A 20,686-nucleotide genomic window follows, 5' to 3' on the forward strand; every position below is an offset into this window, starting at 1 on the left:
GACAATCTGAGCATCAAAATAAACCATAGAACTGGATTCAAACTTACTGAATAGGAAACTATGATTCAATATTGATACAAAGAAACTGAAAGTTTGATGAGGTATTGGGCATTTTACAACCATCAAAACCAAATGGAAGGATAATTATGTCTAAAAAAGTAACTGCCCTGTAATATCAAGGTCATGAAAGTTAAGGAAACACTCAGGAACTGTTCCAAAGTAAATAATACTAAAGCCATGTGACATCTAAATGCAATGCATGCCTTTCAACTAAATCTTTTTGCTCAAAAGGGCATTCTTGGGACATTTGGTGAAAGCTGAATAGCGTCTGAGGATTAGATGGTAATAACATATCAATGTGAATTTCCCAAATGTGATGGCTGTATGCTAATTATGATGGAGAATGTCCTTGTTTGTAGAAATTACACACTAACGTATTCAGGGATAATGGAGAATTAAGTTGGCAACCTACTCTCAAAAGGTTTGGGGAAGAGGAAAAAGATTTTTGTGCTACACTTACAAGTTTTCTGGATATTTGAGATTGTTTCAAAATAAAAGGAAAATAATAGATTGAGTGTCTGGCATTGTAATGAAGTCTGTTAGTGGGTCCTATCTACCAAGCTGTGCATCCATTCTGTAGCTGCTGTGAGCATAGGAGCTCTCATGTCTAGAGACATCTGAGTGATTCACTCTACCTGCCAGCCCTCTAACTTCCCACTTTGGCTTGATGGTTGTGAGCAATGCCTGACTGATAGAGGGGTACGATATTCCCACACCTTGCCTTAAAGTTGGATGGTGAGAAAACTCTGTAGTGTGGTCCCTCCAGAGCACCCTGTATATTGGCCAAGAATTTATCTGTGCCCTTATCCTGAGTGACTCCTTCTGCTTCTCTGTCTTGCTTCCCTCATTGCCTTACAGGCTTTTCCTAAAAAGGACACTCTCAAAAATCATGTGCATCTGAATCCCTGTCTCCGGCTCACCTTCTAGACCATCTCAACTAAGATAATCACATACCAGTTCAATAAATAATGGTTATTATTAGTAGTAGCAATGACAATACCATTAGATGCAACACCAATGCAAGTGTTATAATCCAGATGACCATATTTTATAGAGATGCTGAATATAGTCTCCTAATTTCTCAACTATATAATTTTTATATGGGAAATTTACTTTCTTATGAAAAGCAAAAGTAGAACTTGGAAAACACTCACTTGAGGATTTCACTTGTAGAATTCTCTCAAAAAACCAATAAACACCTGAGTGAGGTTGCTGTCCTCATTAAGCTTGTTCCATTCCATTCCATCCCTTTCAGGAATTCTTAGTGGATTTCTTTTCCCAGTTGTGCTGCTTAAACTGTGGTTTGGATTGGATTTTGGGATTCCAGTTTTCTGATGGCTTAGTAGCAACGGTTCTCAATGAGGGTAATTAATGCTTCCATTTTTGATTGTCTCAATGACTGGGATGTACTACCACATCAGACATCCTGAAAAGCATGGGGCATCCCACGCAAGGAAGAACCACCCCAACACATCCATCAGCATCCAACACAACTATCAGATGCCCTGCCAGACATTCACGGAGGTGAAAAACCAGCCTGTAAATATGTGAGCCAGGCCCCCAGTATTTTTGCACTGAATTTTCCAGCAAAACAACATGTAGGGGGAATTAAACTCTGTGCTGATTAGATCTCTACCAAGAGCTTTCCCCATTTTGGAAATCACATTACTAACAATCCTGCCTGTGGTATTTGAGTCACCCATACAACACAGCTGTTGCAGTCTGCCTTGGTAGGTGTGATACTCATAATCATTGCTCCCGCAGCTGCAAACAGCTATTTTATTATGTTCTCTGGTAGAGTTGTGTCCAAACATTTGCATATTTACATGCATGCTATTTAATGTATTGTGCTTCTTTTATTTCTCCTTTATATAACAGTTGGGACATTTTATTGACTTCTGCAAATGAGAAAGTTTGTGGGTAACAAAGGTGGCATTATAAAATATTCATTACATAGGAAGACGCTGTTGGGTCTGATAAATCTGAGGATGCTTGTCTGAAAGGAACATGATATGGATATGTGCTTGTTAAAGTTTCATTCATTCTCCCACTCGACATATGTTTATAAAGTAACTCCTGAGAATAAGGCACCGAAGAGCATGCAAAGAGGAATACACAAGAATCCTAGCTTTAAAGGAGTCCCTGTCCTCAGTGAAGTCATAGTCTAGTGAGAAATACCACATATGTAGCAGGGGAGAGAAACATTCAGACAAGTGATCAGAAGGCAATGTAGAGGGGCGCCTGGGTGGCTCAGTCGGTTAAGCGTCCGCCTTCAGCTGGGGTCATGATATCAGGGTCCTAGGATAGAACCCCATGTCAGGTTCCCTGCTCCCTCTGTCTCTGCCCCTCTCCCCTGCTCTTGCTTTCTCGCACTCTCACACTCTGTCTCTCAAATAAACAAAATCTAAAAAAAAAAAAAAAAGAAAAAGAAAGTGTAGAGTATGACCAGAGCTTCCGAGAGTAATACAAACAGCATGCTTTGAAAATTCACAGAAGGGAGCCATTTCCTCCAGCTAGGTCAGGGAAAGCTTCAGGAAAGCCCTGGCCTTTGGGCTTCAGGGGGTGTGGATTTGTGGGGATGGGAGTGTGTGTGTAACAGCTCAGGAGTGGCTCAGTGATTTCCACAGCTGGCCTGCTCTTTGTAACTGCACAGCCTTGCTTGCTTTCTGTACTTTTAGGAAGCAAATAGCTAAATACCTTGACAGCCGGCACGACAAAAGCATGTCATAATAAGCAATTATTGATCAGGGAGACATTTTTATGGTGTTTTGGGAGTAACTGAATTATATGCACTCATGTGTTTGAATTTTAATTGTTTACCAGTTCACTGGGAGTAAAATATGGAGTAATAAAACAGATGATACCCCATTCCTTGATGTCCCAGCTCTCCTTGAGCACGACCTTCCTTCAGAATTACCTTAATCACCCAGGATGAAAGACAAAGTCTAAGGGCTTTTATGATGTTGCTCATAACACTCATGAAATGTTTCACTGTCGCTGTGGATAATACACCAAGAATAAATGGCATGCAAACAAGTTTAATCAGTTAAGAGTTTGACTTTTCACCAAGACACCAAACACAATGTAAGTGAATCACTCTTCAGTTCATTTAGAGAAATGGCAGAGGAAATAATGCTTAAGTATTTAATGAGACCCAAAAGATGCCTAAACATCAATCCAGATGAAATTATCAAATATTTGGAAATGAGATGAGATGAACATGCAACCATGGCACCATTCTATTCATTAGGTCAAGGGTCATTTCCAAAAGTCATGGAGACAAAAGCACTATTATTTTTACAGCTGTGACAGCACATTTTATGGTATAGACATGAAAGGTAGAATGGAATCCATTCAAGGCGTCTTCCAATCTAAGTACCACAAACATTTCAAGTAGGAAAATATATTTCCCCCAAAAGGAGATCATGTATTTTGTGTTTCTGTGTAGTTTAGTCTTTCTTATTAAGTGAAAAACAAATTCTAGAACTTTCCTCTATCCTTCATAGGCAGCACTCTTTGTCTGATTTAAAAGCCTCAATTATAGAACTTGAGTGGCAAATGCTCTATAGAATTATGAGTGTAGGAGGGAGCACAAGTGGCCATTACTCCACTCCCCTGCCCCCTAAGTGGGATTCAAAGCCATTATCACAGATAGCAAGGACATAAAAGACTATCCTTAGATATTACAGAGAAATGTAATATCAGCAAGGAGATAATTGAGGAATAAAAGAGCTAACTAAATCACTGTTTGAGTGCATGGTTATGGATGACAGAGACATGTCCATAGAAGGTGAAATGGCTTCATTAAGTATGGTCTGCCAGAGGAAAGTAGTTTCTCCCCCCACAGTGCATTAAAATATATGGGATAGAGTTTTTGGTTCATTCCTTTGACTTGCTAATATAAGCATTTTTTTTCTGAAGTCTTCAGATCTTATGTCACTTGAAAGGAATATTTTGGATAGGTTGCATTGGAATTAGATAAACCCTAAAGCCTTCTGGTTTTCCAAATTTTATCTTTATTTCAAGAATATAGAACTTATAGTGCTTACGAGGGGAGATCTACCCCGGATCATTAAATGAAAAGAAATCTTCAATAACACTGAGTTGTCCCTTGTTTTTTTTTTTTCCTTTGCATATATGTTAAACAGGTCTAATTGAAATTATTTGTCAAGTAGACAGGGACAACTGAGCCATATTCTGTAATACTATTTAATAAATATCATAAGTGGTAGCTAATCTATTACCATAGGCCAAGAAATCTTTGTACTTAACATATGTTAATTTATTTATTGCATGTAACTTACATGGTAGACACTATTCTAATTCCAGTTTTCCTGATTAGGAAATTGAGGCACAAAAAAATAGTTTGTCTTAGGTCACACAGCAGGTAAGTGGGGGGGCCAGGACTTGAATCCATTTACTCCTGCTCCAGAGAAATCACCATTCTGTGAAATAATATAATAAACCATAGCAAAGTAACAGATCTTATATTTGATGAGTAATTAATGAATGCCAGGAATTATCTTCACTTTCTATCCACTGATTTTAGGGCACAATTATAATTCTTCCTTTTTAGATGACACTTCAGTGAGTTGTGACAAACGCATACAATTGTGTAACCACCACCACAATCAAGATTTAGAACTGTTCCAACAGCCTCAAAAGTCTCTAATGACCTTTTGCTGTCAATTCCTTTCCCCACCCCCAGACCTCGAAACCACTGATCTGTTTTCTGTCCCTACATCTCTGCCTTTTCCAGAATATCATACAAATGGAATCATGCACTATATTTTTTGTTTGGCTTCTTTCACATTGCATAATGCAACTGAGAGTCATCTATATTGCCTCATGCACGAGTAATTTGTTCCATTTTACTGCTGAGTAACATTCCATCGTATGGACGTACCAGAGTCTGGTTACCCATTACCCCATTGCACATGATTTAGGTTGTTTCTAATTTTTGACAATCACAAATAAAAGTGCTATAAATATTTGCATATAGGTGTTTATGTGAACAGAGGTTTTCAGTTCACTTGGGTAAATGCCTGAGAGTAGGAAGTCAGGTTGTATGATAAGTATATATAACTGGGATTTTAGGGTAGATAAGGGAAGAAAACTCAGTGATATAAACAATATTCAGAAAGTAGATATATCAGCTTTCAGCTTATGATAACAAGAATACAATTGCAGAAATTTATATTTTATTTTGATCAGTCATATCCAGCATTGGCAAGGATATGGGGGGACAGGGCAGTTTCATGCCCAGCTGGTAAGGGAGTCAATCAGTACAATTTTTCCTGGAGAAAAATCGGAGTCCTTATGAGGATGTGTCATGTGTACTGACTTCATTTCCACCCTTGGAAATCCTCACACACATGTGTTGGGGAAGAATAATGTCTATTGTGACATTATTTGTAACTGTGAAAAATGGAGACAACTTCAATGTCCATCAATAGAGAAAGATTCGATAACTTAATGATACATTTCTTCACCCCTGGAATACCAGGCAGGGAGGAATAGATCTCTGACATGGAAGAATGCCAAAGATATTATTGAAAAATATGAAATTTTGTATATACTTATAACAAACAGACTTATGTGTACTTACATACATAACATTTACGTAAAGTACAAATGCCCACCTATATATTTGTGAGGGTACGAGAAGAAGCTCCAGAAGCCCACATAGCAACATTCGTGCATGAAAAGTGGGTTGAAGAGAAGGGCAGGGAGTGCGCGAGGAGCGAGGCAAAAGACTGCCTTTCACTTAATACACTCCTGCATGACTTGATTCCTTTCAAAACCAGCATGCATTATGTGACACATAAAATAACAAATTCAAAGGAGAGCTAATCAATCACTAAGTAACAACTGGCCGGCAACACCTACAGCGTCCTCCTCCAAATTCCCAGTACACTGCTCATGAAGTTGCAGAAAAAATGGAAACTCACCCACACGAGCGGACGACTTAATACCTGAATCTGGACAGAGTGTCTGTGGATCAGATGGAACTGGCAGAATGATGTCCCATGCTTTGTCTCCCCAAAGGGGTACTCATAGGAAGAGAGACATGTTGTACTGTCCTTCCTGCCAGGCCCTGAGCCATCAAGGTCCATACGAGCCAGAAATCTGAATGCTCCTTCTTCATAGTAGCGGTTTATGTATGGAGCCATGGCCAGGTTCCACCTGGTTGCACTCCTTTGCACCACCAGAAACCCCACCTCCCTGGCCTTTTTCTTTTCCCCATCATTCCGCAATGATTAAGAAACAACTCATAGAAAACAAATGAGCTGAAAAAATGTATGCAGGGTTGGGAGATGAAGGGTGTCTGGCAATGACATATTGGATTCTCCCCATGAATAAAACATTATAGGCGCACATGGGGGCAGAATGATCTCTGGGAAGAGTGTGTCCTAGGAATGTATTTTCATGTTCAGAGTATCAGATTCAGAGTACCAAAGAATCAAACAGTGGAGGAGAAAAAGGCGCTTCCTCTCTAAAACACTGGTCAAAGCTTCTAGAAACTGACAATGAGTTCCAGAGTTGCGTACCTCTACCAAATTTCTCGGAAAGGAACTGGCCCATTACACAAGCATGCAGAGAGCAGGACCAGTGGCAAACCCCACCCCCAGTACGTTGCCAAAGATAAAGTTAAAAGCAGATATCACTTTGTTTTATGGGGGGAGAAAGACACAAAAATTTGAATAAAATAAATATATGGATAATCATCGTTCCTACAGAAGAGATAAAAGCAAAAAGAGACACATAAGCGAACAGAACAGCGATCAACTGGCTAATGGTCTGGATTAACATTTTAATCTAAAATTCCCAGTAAGGGGCGCCTGGGTGGCACAGCGGTTAAGCGTCTGCCTTCGGCTCAGGGCGTGATCCTGGCGTTATGGGATCGAGCCCCACATCAGGCTCCTCCGCTATGAGCCTGCTTCTTCCTCTCCCACTCCCCCTGCTTGTGTTCCCCCTCTCGCTGGCTGTCTCTGTCTCTGTCAAATAAATAAATAAAATCTTTTAAAAAAATAAATAAAAATAAATAAATAAATAAAATTCCCAGTAAATAATATCAGGTTTGTGAATTACATTTTAAGCATGGCATGGCAGCAAAAATGGAAATCACAAGAAAAATTATGAATACAGATTTGATTACATAAATAATTCTGAATATTAAAAAATTATAAGCAATTTTGAAAGACAAAGAACATACTGGATAAGGAATTTGTAATACATGCTGGTCAAAGACTTAATAACCCTAACGAATAAAGATATGTCCTAGAGATAAATAGGCCCAGACGAATACATTAATAGAGATACACAAATTTCAAGAAAAAACCGGACATGACGGAAAAACTACAAGTGGACCAACTAATATATGGACAAAGCATTGCCCAATTCCATAATAAAAAAAATGCAAATAAAAGACAGTCTCTTTACAAGTAAAACTGGATATTTATTAAAAGATAACATCCAATATTTTTGAGGATTCATGCACATATTGTTGGTAATTTTTCTGATATATTATTCTCAAATCCTTAATTTTGTGCATAACCTTAGACAGAGAAATTCCTCTTCTAGGGATTTATTCTGAAGGAAAAAAAAATCATAGATGTGCACAGGGCTGTTACTGTATTGGGATATAACCCTGAAGAACAGGGAATCACATAAACACTAAAATTGGTTAAATGAATTTTGATGTAAATATATCATGCAACCATTAAAAATCAGGTTGAGGGAGAATATTTAATAGCAAACAGAGATAATCAGCAGTTACTGTAAAAACCCAAAATAGCATCATGCTGCAGAATAGTATTATAATCTGATTTCGTTTTTATACAAATATATATACAAAGAAATCTGATGTGAAGGCTATGTATCAAATGTGAATGGCAGTTATCAGTCCATAGTAAATTGAGTGGTTTTTTTCTCCTTTTGTTTCCTTATAATCTCTAAAATTTCTAAAATGAGTATTCCGAAAGAGTCCTTTTTTCTTTTAAGTTTGTGCAACATAGAGGGAGAAAAAAAAGAATATTCCAATGGGAATTGCCATGAGGAATGAAAAGAAAAAAAAACAGTGTCCCAAGAAGCAAATAGAAACCAAATGTAGTAAAACGGACCTTTCTATTTTTTCCTTCTCAGACTTTTTTAGAACCTTAATATCCAGAAAGTATCTCTAATTATAACATTTAAAAGCTTGAGAACAACTTGTTCCAAAATTTTTTATTTATTACCAGCAGAGCATAATCTTACTTGACTACCTGGCAAACTTCATTTTCCGCTCATGTTGGAAATTAGAACACATGATGGATTAGCATCTGACTTTCTCGTAATTACTGTTTACAAGCGGGGCTTTCTCTCGCTCGGCTATTGAAAATAGTATGCTTACTGACATTACTCCAAAAACATCAGCACAAATTCAGTGGTGTACTTCCAGGAGCTGGATAAAACCCAACCCCCAAAGTCTTTCACTGTTTATCCCATGGAACAGTAATTCTCACCGGAGTACAGGAGAGGTGAGGAGAGCAGATTTTCAAACTATTTGTGTCTTCAGAAAGACTCTCTGATGCTTTCTCTAATGGGATGTGCCCACAATCTGCAGATACTCCCTGCCGTGCTCCCCAATACATACACATATACAGGCTGAGAATGTTCGTGTGTCTCCATGTTTCTCATGGGAGAGGACTGCCCAGGTCAGTGACATGGAGACAAAAAGCTCAAGCTGATGTTGTAGAACTCATGAGTAACCCAGGAGAAAAGGGCCCTTTTGCCGGGAAGTCTAGCAAGTAATCTATTTCTTGGTCACAAATTCAAATGTTACCTTTGAATCTGAGGCCAAGTTTCAATTCATTTATTTTTTCCCCCTCAGAATTCATCAGAATGGAAACAAAACAAAAAGGCCCTATTCTTTATATTTAAAGTGGAACTTTCTCCTTCCATCGGTGAATGGCTAAACAAACAGAGAAATCCACACAGTGAAACATCTGGCAGTAAAAAAAGAAACGAGTTCCCAAGCAACAGAGAGACGTGAAGGAACAAGACAAACTGTGGAGCCAGTAGAAAGGTAAGTGGCTGCCAGGAAGAGAATGACTGTGGGGAGCACAGGAGACTTTTAGGGCAGAGAAACTATTTTGTATGACACCGCGATGGCAGATACATGCATTATACATTTGTCAAGCTTGTAGGACTTTGGACACAAAAGATGAGCCCTAATGGAACCTATGGACTTTAGTTAATAATAATATATCACTATGGGCTCATCAGTGATAACAAAATGTATCATGTATCTTAAGTAAGGTCCGTCCAAGAAAGAATGAATCAGTCAGAGAAGGCTGCATAAAGAAAAAAAAGAAATTTGTCCTGGCCTTTAATCCATAGGTAGGATCTGACAGACAAGGGAAAGAGGGGAGGGCACATCCAGAGGGGAACAGCAATGGCCAAGGTGTGGAGGTAGGATTGAGTTGGTTATGTGGAGGATTAGTGAGAAAGACGCACCAGGCCCAGCAGAAAGGCAGTGGATCTGAGAGGTAAAGGAAGTAAGTTTCAGTACAGACAGTGGGGCCAGATTATTAAAGCCCCTGAAAGACAAGCAGGTAGAGTTGATATTTGATAGAGTAGGTTAGTACAGAGCCTTAGTCGGTGTTTGAAGAGGGGATAAGATAAAGTCAATCCACATTCATTATTCATGAATTTTGTATTTAACATTCACCTCCTTGCTAAAATTGCCTTGCAACAGTTATGTGGGCACATGTGCAACAAACAAACCAAAACCCAAACCAACCAAACCAAACAAACTAACAAAACCCAAACTCCAAGATGTTAACAATAAGAGGAACTGTTGGGAGGTATACCAGAACTCCCAGTACTTTCTTCAGTTTTCCTATAAGCTCAAAACTGCACTTGAAAATTTTCATTAAAAAACAATTGTAAAAGCTAACAATACAAGCTAAGTATATATGTAAAGAGAAAAGAAAAAGGAGCTTACTTTTGGTTCACGATTAGCCATTCCCGAATGTAAGTCTGAACACAGTCCCTGACATGAGGGTCCAGTTCAACCCTAATGAGGTGGAAAATGAAATAAAATCATGTTAGTGCCAGATAAAGACAACAAAACAATCCCTTATCATCACCAAGGAGAGCAGCGTGATTTCAACTCTGTATCTAGTGAGAACGCCAGGGGCATTCCTACCCATTCATCAAGTGTCTGAAGTATTCCTCAGGCAATAGCATTTTTACTTTGATGAGACAAACATGTTGGTATTTGATGCCTTGTGGGTTTTCTTTATTATAGAGAATCATGTTAAACTAGACCTATCCCTTAAAGGCATATCAACGCCAGACAGGTAGAACTAGCTGTAATCACATACATAACCAGAAAAAATAAGTATAAATACCTATTTCTCACAGGGGTAATTTGGGCATATTTTTTTGCTCATGTGTAACCTTGTTAGGACATGCATGTTTCCCTTGCGGAAAGCCAAGAAGATCAGCTGTCTTACGCTTAGAGGAGTTGATACTGGCTTTGGCCAGTGATTCTTAATTCAGGCAGTTCTTGTCATACCTGCATAATAAGAGTGTGCCATGGGATATGCTCTCCAAGTGCTTTAGAGTCTTGAAATAATCAATTCTACACAGTAGCAAAGCTTTTTTGCAGTTTTTCCAAGTGTCTTGGTGTTAGAGATGAATGGGTCTACATAATACTTACTAAATATTGACTGCCCAAATCCTAGCCCCATTCCTTATTAGCTATGTGGCCTCGGGCCACCCTTCTCTGTCTCAGGGTCCTTATCTTAAAGTACTATTCATAGAGGAGGGCCTCCTTCAGAGAGCTGTGATGAGAATTAACTAAATCAGTGTGGAAGCGCTTAGAAACATGTCTGGCACATAGTAGGACCCATGGAGGACAGTTCATACCTCCAACCCATTTATTATGCACTAGGTACTGATGTAACCACTGTATGCATGTTAATTTGGATATTTCTTTCTTTTTAAAAAAATTCAGTTAATTCTCAATCAGCCCCCAAGGGCGTGGGCATGCACTATTACTTCCATTTTGCAGAAGAACGAGATGAGAAGGATCTGGCTCAAAGTCACCCAGCAGGCGAAGAGCAGGGACCTAAACCCAGGCCTTTCACCTGCGGAGTGCAGGCTTCCAACCACCACAGTATCAGAGCTCACCATGAAGTTCTGGGTCAACCGGAGTGAGCTGTTGTTTACTCTGCTGATGACAATGAGGCCTTCCTGGGTTTTGATTATAATGGCAGACTTTTGGGCAATGATTGAAATAGCAGAGGTTGTTTTAAAGTCAGCAGACAGTGTGAGCTAGAAATTCTGGTCACAAGGCAATATTATACTAAATTACAGATGCTAAGGGAAAAAACCTGCCTATTTAATCGGAATTTAAAAATCCTCTCTCTAAATTTACTTTAAGTATCTTTTTTTTTTTTTTTTTTTGACAGAGCTAGAGACAGCCAGCGAGAGAGGGAACACAAGCAGGGGGAGTGGGAGAGGAAGAGGCAGGCTCACAGCAGAGGAGCCTGATGTGGGGCTCGATCCCATAACGCCGGGATCACGCCCTGAGCCGAAGGCAGACACTCAACCGCTGTGCCACCCAGGCGCCCCTACTTTAAGTATCTTAAACAGGATTTTCCAAGACTCTGACCTCATTTGAAAATAATTCAATAAGTAACCATAAATTTCAGACAAGGAAAGGATATAAAATGATTCTCCGTCAAAGGTGAAAAAACAGACCTTACCTACATGAAAGTTACACTTGAATGAACGGGCTGACAATGGGAGAAATGTTTCCCACTGTTTTCTGGGGAGTGAATATTTCTAAAACAGGCTGAGCTGAGCACATGACAAACTCTCCTATATGAATAAGAGCTATCGAAACAGGAGAGCAAAGACTCATGATAATAGCATATCACTGTCACCTCATATCCTTAAACTGTGATGGAAGAAAATCCAAAACAGAACTAGAATATATTCCACAGTAGTGGGGCAGGGGCTGTGTTTCATGGTCTCCTTCTGGGGACTTTTTTGGGGGAAGGTGACAAGGTTGAAAATGTCCAGGAGAGATGTGAATCTTAATTTTGTTTCGAAAATAAGTGCAAATAAAAGTTCATCCTAAATCTCTAAAGAGGCATTGCTTTTTGTGCCATGGGAGTAATAAAGAGTTTCACTGGGATAGAATTCCACTGTTTGCCCCAAGAGCTAATGCCAGCACCTAGAAACACATAGGCTAGCCCACCCTAGAAACTCAAGTTCTAACCAGCTCTTCACATACTCACTCTACAGAGCTTTCCCCACTGTTTCCCCACTTGCAAAACTTTCTTTAAAGGAAGGAACTTTGCCCAACTCATCTATTCATAGCAGTTCCCAGCTCATAGTAGATCCTCAAAAAATGTGGGTTGAACTTGTCTGTGACTCGATCCAGGCTTTTATGTGGAAACAATTAAAATGCTTCTGAATCATTTCACTGATTATAACTGAAAAACCTGACATTTTTTACAAATGGAGAAACTGAGGCTCTGGGAGCTTATGGGAGTTGCCCAAGGTCACTGAGCTGACACCCGGGCAGTCCAGGCTCCCAGGCCTCCACCTGCACCTCTCCTTGAGCGTCCCCTTCACTGGCTTCGTCCCCACACGCCTTTTCAAAGCCTCTGGTCCAACCAATTTAAAAACTGTCCCAGGCGATGGTAATAGGTAGTCATTCTGCACACCTTAATGGATCTGAGTAACTTCAGTTTCAAAAGAAGTCCAGAATTAAGGCATCTCCCCTCCTCACCGGTAACAGTCATGACATCACACTCACATCTACAGTTTAGGAAAACGATTTACCCTTCCTCCGGCAAAGAGGGCTGCAAAGTGCGACATTCCTTTGGCGTGAACACCACGTCCAAGTCGTCCTCGGTGAAGTCCCCCAGCTCCTGCGCGAGCTCCACATCCAGGCTGTTCAGGTGGGTCATGAGAAGTCCTTCGAAATCCACGGGCTCCACCGGGTCATAAAACTGAGGCTGCAGAGATAAGAAGAAGGAAAAGGAGGTTCCCGCAAGGTTTCCAGGAAAAGCACCGAGGCGACAGCCGACGTGGCCCTGGCCTGCCCCTTCCACTCGGGAAGCGCTGGGCTCTTAGGGCACAACTCAGCGGAGCCGTCTTCGGAGGGGCTGTCAGACACAGAGGCAGGGATATGGAAAGGGAAAGAGACACAGCATGGAAAGTCAAGTCAGAACACGGTGAGGCACCCAAATCACACCCCAAGGCAGAATTTTTCTCTGCTTAATTGCATCTTGATGAAGAATCCTGAGGAGATCCAAAATGAGATCACGAGGCTTTGCTGAATTTTATAATTTCTCCTGCAAAAGCTCTCTGAGGCCATGTTTACCCAAATACAGCGAAGTAGACATGGAGGCAATTTTCCAGAAATTCGGGCAAAGGCAACACTCCTTCTGTTTGAGTATTCAGGCGCGGTGTTTCCTTTGGCCTGACTTATCCTATATGTTGCTTCTTGAAAGCACTTCATACATAATCACAGCCCACAGAGAGCCAGACTGAGTGGCAGAGATTTCCACATGCTTCTGGACTGACTCGTGCTGGGCAGGAAGACATTTTCAATGGGACTGCAGTTAAATGTGTAAACTAAGGGCAATTGGCTGAGTTTACACAGGCCTAAATGTACACCCTTTTAAAGGAGTGTTTTGTTTTTCTCTTCAACTATATCCTTGCACTGTGGGGGAGGAAAGGACAAAAGAAATGACAGAAGTAGATGGTAATTCGAAGTAGAATTTTCTCTAGTTGATAAAATAAAAAGTTGGCAATTAAGCAACAATTTTTTTCTTGTCTGTGAAGTCCCAAAACAGGAACCATTGCCTTAAGGAAGTAAAAGAATCAGATGGAGTTGTGGAATGATGAGAATACCAGCAGGTCCGTGGTGTTCATCTACGGCGGGCTATTTGGAATCACCAGCCCAAGGAGGTACTGTTGTCTATCTACCCCCACCACCACTACCACCATGGACCAATAAAACAAACACTCCAGATTCTTGACTTGTACTGCCCAGACGTGAAATGAGGCCGGATCCAAAGGAAATGCTAACAAAACCGGTTTTTCGCCACCCCGAAACCATACGCCAGACTCGATGTGCGGGCTCCCACTGGAGAGAAGGAACAATGCGCTTGAGAGGCAAAAGGACATAGACTCAGAGAAGGTAGATGAGGCTTGCCCGGGCTCTTCCCACCCTCACCGCTGTCCCTGGTGGGGGTGGAGACCTGAGTGACGTGCTGGGGACTGAGCACAAAGCGAAGAACTGAGGGAACACAGGCCCTCCTTCTTTGAGATTCTGGAAGGTGGCTGTCTGACATAATGTCCTGGGCCACGGGGACAAAGCAGCAGGACCTACTTTGGTAGAGGAAAGCAGAGACTTCAGTAGCTCTGCATGGCTCCCATGTGCTGTGACAAAGGACAGGGAAGTTTCTCGGGGGACATTCAGGTCAGCTAAGGAGAAGACCACAGCTAAGGGCCTTATAGGGTGCCTCTCAAAATGAAGAGACAGGGTCCAGCAGGGGCTCAGGGAGCCGGAGATCAGCCTGTGCAGAAGCCAGGTGGGGACGGAGTTGGCAAAAGGCCACTAGTGACCTCTGTCAGAGGAAATGACAGGCATTGTCTCTGCGGACCTGCCTACCACCAACCAAGCCCAAAGGAGAAAGTGGATTTTCCCACCCCTCACCACAACGCAGGACAGAGCATTCAGAGTCAGGAGCTGAAATAGAAAACTGCATTTTTTTGCATACCCGATCTTATTATTGCAAAGTCGATACCCATGAAGCCAGTAATCATTGAGCACTTACTATGTGCCAAGAAACTGGCTAGATCATTATATACATTATGTCATGTCACCCTCACTAAAGCCTATAAGGTACACACTCTTATTATCCCCATTTTACAGATGAGGACACTGAAGGCTGGAGATTTAATAATTTGCCCGTGGCTCCGCAGCTGGGAAACAGGCCCTCTGGAATTCAAACCTCGGCAGGCTCATGTTCTTAACCACAATAGTTGTGTTTTCTCTTGCAGGCATTTTAGGGAATCTGTATTTCCAGAAATACTTAAAACACAAGGCAATAGTAAGTGCGTTTGAAAGAGGGTGAAAACTACATTTACCACTACCCACAAGTTCCACTTCGTGTTTCTCATGAGCCCAGCTGCTCAAAGTAATGACATAAAGTAATTAATTAATTAAAGTAATAACAAATGTAAATGTATTATGAAGACTATCAATCCCTCCAGCCGAGGCACTTTAAAAGTATACTTAGGGGCGCCTGGGTAGCACAGTCGTCAGGCGTCTGCCTTCGGCTCAGGGCATGATCCCGGCGTTCCGGGATCGAGCCCCACATCGGGCTCCTCCGCTGGGAGCCTGCTTCTTCCTCTCCCACTCCCCCTGCTTGTGTTCCCTCTCTCGCTGGCTGTCTATCTCTGTCAAATATATAAATTAAAAAAAAATCTTTTAAAAAAAAGTATACTTAAAAATTATATTGACGCACAATTGGAAGCATTGTGATGCTAGCATTAATCCCTAGTAAGTAGAAGCTTCCACGGAGAAATGGCATTTGTGTGAAATCATCGGAGAGAAGAAAATTCAGGTCCAGGACAGGCTGTCCAAGAACCCCGGTGACAAGGACAGCTGAGGTACAGGAGGGTCAGGGAGCTACTCTCCAGCATCTTTCCACAGATCTCTAGCCAGCCATGAGATGGTGAAGTTTGCCACATTCTCACAGATAAATAATGCTATCTTTGAAGAGGGCAGCCATGATAAAGGACGCAGTATCCTCACTGAGCACTAACTGTGGGGCCTTGTGCCAAGTGTAATCGATATACCTGATTGATCATAAAGTCAAACTCTTGAGGTCGGCATATATTTCAGGACTGAGCAGACTGTAAATATCAATCGTATGACAGAATTACTAAGTATGGTTCCAGCACGACAGACAAGCTGCCACTTGACCAGTCTCCCCTACTCTTTCTACACTGAAATGGACAAGGGAGGAAACTGTCCGTTCCTAATGCGACGTGAACTACTCTAGCCCTTGGCGAGTAGGTGGAGACCCCAAGTACTGTGAACAGGGCCTCCGAGGAAGTTGTTTCGCTTGCAAATTCACATAATAACCAGGAACCAAAAGAGATTTCTGCTTTCTAAACTCTCTGAAGTCTTCTTCTCAAGAGTAGGTTTTATTTTGAAGCAATCAACACATAACACACAGACATATACACCTTGGTGATCTAGGGATAAGCAAAGGGAGGAAACAAATATTGAACAGAATTGCAGTGGTATTTTATTTCATGGGGGGCTGAAGTTTGAGAACAGGGTTGGGGGGGCGATGGTCTAAGGTCAGTCCTTAAGGCAAGACTGGGGCTCTTGGGAACCTAAAAGCCAAACATGAAAATTAACTATTTTCTTTCTCTGCAGCTGACTACATATGGCCTCTTAGTGAAGACCCAGGACTAAATTAAATGGTATAATCCAAAGTAATTCCAAGAAGGTCCCTTTATACCATGAATTACAACATTGCCACCATCACTTGATAAACTAATAGAAGAAAAAAACCCCAAATAATCAAAATAGAAACCAAAACAACAACAACAAAAAACCCTAAAAAAAAACACCAACAAAAACTCTTAAGACGACAAATAATCCTAAATCGGGTTTTGTCTGTCATGATTGTTGACTTAGCCAGGCTAACTATATTCCCCGAATTTACTTCCTAGTATGTTTCTAGGCAGGGTGAGCTACAAGACTTTTCTCCTGCTGCAGCCATTTTGGAGCAGACATACACCTTCTGCTGATACAACCAAACACTAATTTAGGTGCTGCTGTTGAAGGGATATTACTAGTGTAATTAAAGTCCCTAATTGGTTGACTTTAAGTCAATCGAGAAGGAGATTCCCCCAGGTGGCCTGATTTAATCAGGTGGATGGATGTTGACTTCATCAGTTGACAGCCACCTCCTAGTTCAGGGACTCCAGCCTTGAGCTCCTGCCCATGGAGTTCCAGCCTGCTTACGATCTTGCCTTCCTGACTGCTCTGTGGACTTGCTTAGCTAACCATCACCAGTGGGTAAGCCAATTCTCTGCAATCGACTCCTTAATATCCGTGCATATGCACTCCTAAATGTGGCACTGTGAATCTGCATGAGAACTACATTGAGGTCTTCATTTCCATCATGTCCCCTCAAGGGAAATCAGTGAAACCTAAGGACAGCCCAACTCCTTGACGGATGAAGCACAGAAGAATAGAAAAATTTTAAAAAACCATATTTATCAAGGGATCTAACATTTAGGTTGTTTTATTGCACAGAAGCTTAAAAATACTACAAAAATGAATGCCTTTGAAGGTATGAAACTTTTTTTTTTACATAAATGTTATACACAAACATCTCATGTAACCATGGTGTTTAGGATGTGGCTTTTTACATCCTTTTCTTCATCAGAACTGCTACATTCCAGGTGATTCATTCCATTTCACTTCAAATCTTTTCTACTCTGATTTTCAAAACTAGACTTTTTCCGTCAATGAAAATGTAGGTTAAGGTTATTAACCACGTACAGTGTCTCAAATCCTCCTTTCTACCGTAGGAAAGAGATCCCAACCTTTTCTTGTATTTCACTCTCCTTTCGACTTCGAATGATCAGAAAATAGTTTTAGTATTTTACTGTTTCATTTTAATGGTGTTTGTGGGTGTATATGGTTGGCTTGAGAGCCTGTCTGGCCTACCTGTCCACGTGGCAATGGAGGGTGCCAAAGCCAATGGGTAATGCTACACACAGGTGAGTCTACACACAAGGCTGTGCTCTCCAGCTCTGGTCACAAACGACTCTGACAAGAGTGTCAAAGAGACCCAGGGCAGGTCTATCGTCATAACACCAGGTCTAAAAAGCCAACTCGAAATGGTCAATCCTCTTCATATTCCAGAATGCAAGACTTAAAAATATTTTATCTACTTTGAAAACACACATACATCACAGCTGACATTTACAATTAGAGTTAAAAAACAAAAATCCAGTAAAACCACATACACACACACACACACACACACATCCCAAACACACCCTTTCTCTCATTTGATTGATCCAATTTATGACAGAAGCCACTGTATTTATATAAGAATATATATATCCATAGGGTTAGCAAGTAGTCCTTGCCTACCACATTTTCTGAAATCCACAGCAACCCAGACCACAAAAGAAACTACCTTTCCTTATATTTTTTCCTCCTATTTGGACTACTTCTACCTACGTAACTTCTTTAAACAATCCTCCATCTGGATCACATGCTAAAGTCCCAGGGAACTTTAACATATCGATAGCTAGGCTCCAGCCCTTAGAGATTCTGATTTAATTGTTCTCTGCTGGGCCTGGCCACAGGTGTTTCTAAAGGTCCCGGATAATTCTAATGTGCAGCCAGGGCTGAGAGCCTTCCTTTAAGTCTCCTCCAACTCCCCCAGCAAGCTGTTACCTCCTTTTGAACACCTAGCACGCTTAAAGACAGTATAGGTCCTCGGTATCATCTGTCCTCCCGAGTAGACCACAAGGCCTTTCAGAGCTGAAGCCATCTCTGGCCACCTTTTAATCTCTCGCGGTGTCTCCAACAGACAGACAACAGTGCCAAACCCATGGACACCGCCATTCGCCACTATTTACACGACGTCTATGATACCACTTTATGAACCGTAATGGGGGGAAGCACTCTTAGGCCAACGTTGCAAATAAAAAAAAACCTGAAGCCTTCACAGTGTTTAACTTGCCCCAGATTATATACCCAGTTTTAGTAATGCTCCGCCCCAGATCTATCTCGTGAGTTTTTGTAGAAAAAAAAATATATATGCGCTTATTTTTAATGATTTACGTATAAAAGAAAAGTAAATTTGATGATACAATGCAACTTTTTGCAACACAAAAATTCTATTCATACCCACAAATTCATGAAAGGCAGGCATATGCAAGCAAAACGGGGTCCACAGAGGCTTGTGGCCAAGTTCTGACCTCCTGCAAAACAACAAACTAATAACTGATTGGGTTTTTATTTTTATTTTTATTTATTTATTTGAGAGAGAGGGAGAGAGAGAGTGTGCGTACTCGTGAGTGGGGGGAAGGGCAGGGGCAGAGAATCTTGAAGCAGACTCCCCACCAAGCGCAGAGCCCGATGCGGGGCTCAATCTCACGACCCTGTCATCATGACCTGAGCCGAAACCAAGAGTTGGACGCTCAGCTGACTGAGCCACCCAGGCACCCCACTGGTCGGGTTTTAAGTAACTTGGCACCATTAAATACTTCCAAAAATTAAATAACCGTTTGTATCAGCATGTGGGGTTGCTAAAATGGGTAGTTACATAAATAAAGGGAAGGGAAACAAAGGTCAAAATGCACTTGGTCTGATTTTCCAATTGTCTAAAATCATACAATGAACAGACGATAGCTTCACGTTAAAGTTTTTTTTTAAGATACTTGAGCTTGAGAGCCTTTCGATGATAAGCTACTTCTCTGCCTTGCCAGGAGTGAATCTTGCTGAAATGTCCCATTATCTTTCTATGAAATGGAATTTTTTTTTTAAGGTAAATGGAAATCACCTTTAAGTTGATGATTTCTGTTGAAACCTTCATTCGGGAAGATGACTCAGGGGAAGAACGGACACTTCACTGTGACACGACAGCATGGCGGCAGGTAAATGCTAGGGTGATTTCCTTGGCAGGCTGCACATTTTTTTTTAAAGGGGGCAATTAAAATCAGCCTCTTGGCTCCCTCATGCTTCCTGTTCCTCATGCAGTTAACAAGAAGGATCAGGGGCAGCTCTGTGTGCTGAAACTGGAGTCAAGATCTGGGAAGAGATATTCAGGAGCCAAACTGGAAAACTTAAGAGTCATATAATTTAAAGGCTATTCATTTGCAGATAGAACCAGGAATAAATTAGGACAGGTTGGAACGCATGATTCTTGCATAGTTAAACGTTGCTGCTTATTTTTGCTACTTGTTTGATATCTTCTGTTAGAAAATGGGTAGTTAAGCCACATGGTCACTTGACTACCTAGCTAACTAAGAAATTCATCACAATTCACTTTTGTCAAAACCTACGGGTGAGAAGGCAAAACTACCAAAGGAACACTTGTAGATATTAAGCAAGTTTTTTTTCTTTGTGACTTTAAATGAAAAACTTAAGGTTGCAGCATAAACGTTAAAGCTGGTGTATAGAGAAGGGGTTAAAGCTTGCTAGCTAAACTTCCTTAAAGCCTCTCAATTATGATGTCCACACTGTTTCTCAAGACAGCCACTGCAGAGACCTGCAGTCTTCATTTCCCAATGAGCAAGGCACCAAACCCTTCCTCCTGACCTTGTTTGAAATATAAACGTGTATCTGGTCCCTTTTTAACTGAATTCTGCATAATTTGGAGTCAGAAATCTATAAAAAAATTTTTTTTTTGGTTTTCAATGAAACATATATTAGCACCAAATTAAACAAAAAAACATAGCTAATATTTTTTAGTCTAAAGGTTATCTAATCTACCTGAAAGCATGGACGTTATGCATTGAAGGTGCTTTTATTATAATCTGCAATTTTGAGACAGGAAAAGTA

At 41.0% G+C, this 20,686-nt stretch overlaps 1 protein-coding gene across 8 annotated transcripts in view; it reads right to left on the reverse strand.

Moving 5' to 3' along the window:
• DOCK8 (dedicator of cytokinesis 8) overlaps positions 1–20,686 on the reverse strand; it is a 318,437-nt gene that overhangs the window by 243,487 nt on the left and 54,264 nt on the right. For all 8 annotated transcript variants that reach the window (XM_045772361.2, XM_087858754.1, XM_087858753.1 and 5 more), the window contains 2 exons: positions 12,907–13,082; positions 10,049–10,120 (listed from right to left, as the gene is read on the reverse strand). In XM_045772361.2, coding sequence (XP_045628317.2) covers positions 10,049–10,120; positions 12,907–13,082 — 248 coding nt within the window. The remainder of the gene's footprint in view (positions 1–10,048; positions 10,121–12,906; positions 13,083–20,686) is intronic.

The sequence above is a fragment of the Ursus americanus genome, chromosome 34 (assembly GCF_024610735.1).
Source record: "Ursus americanus isolate L20-20 chromosome 34, mUrsAme1.1.p, whole genome shotgun sequence".
In the NCBI taxonomy this organism is placed as follows: Eukaryota; Metazoa; Chordata; class Mammalia; order Carnivora; family Ursidae; genus Ursus; species Ursus americanus.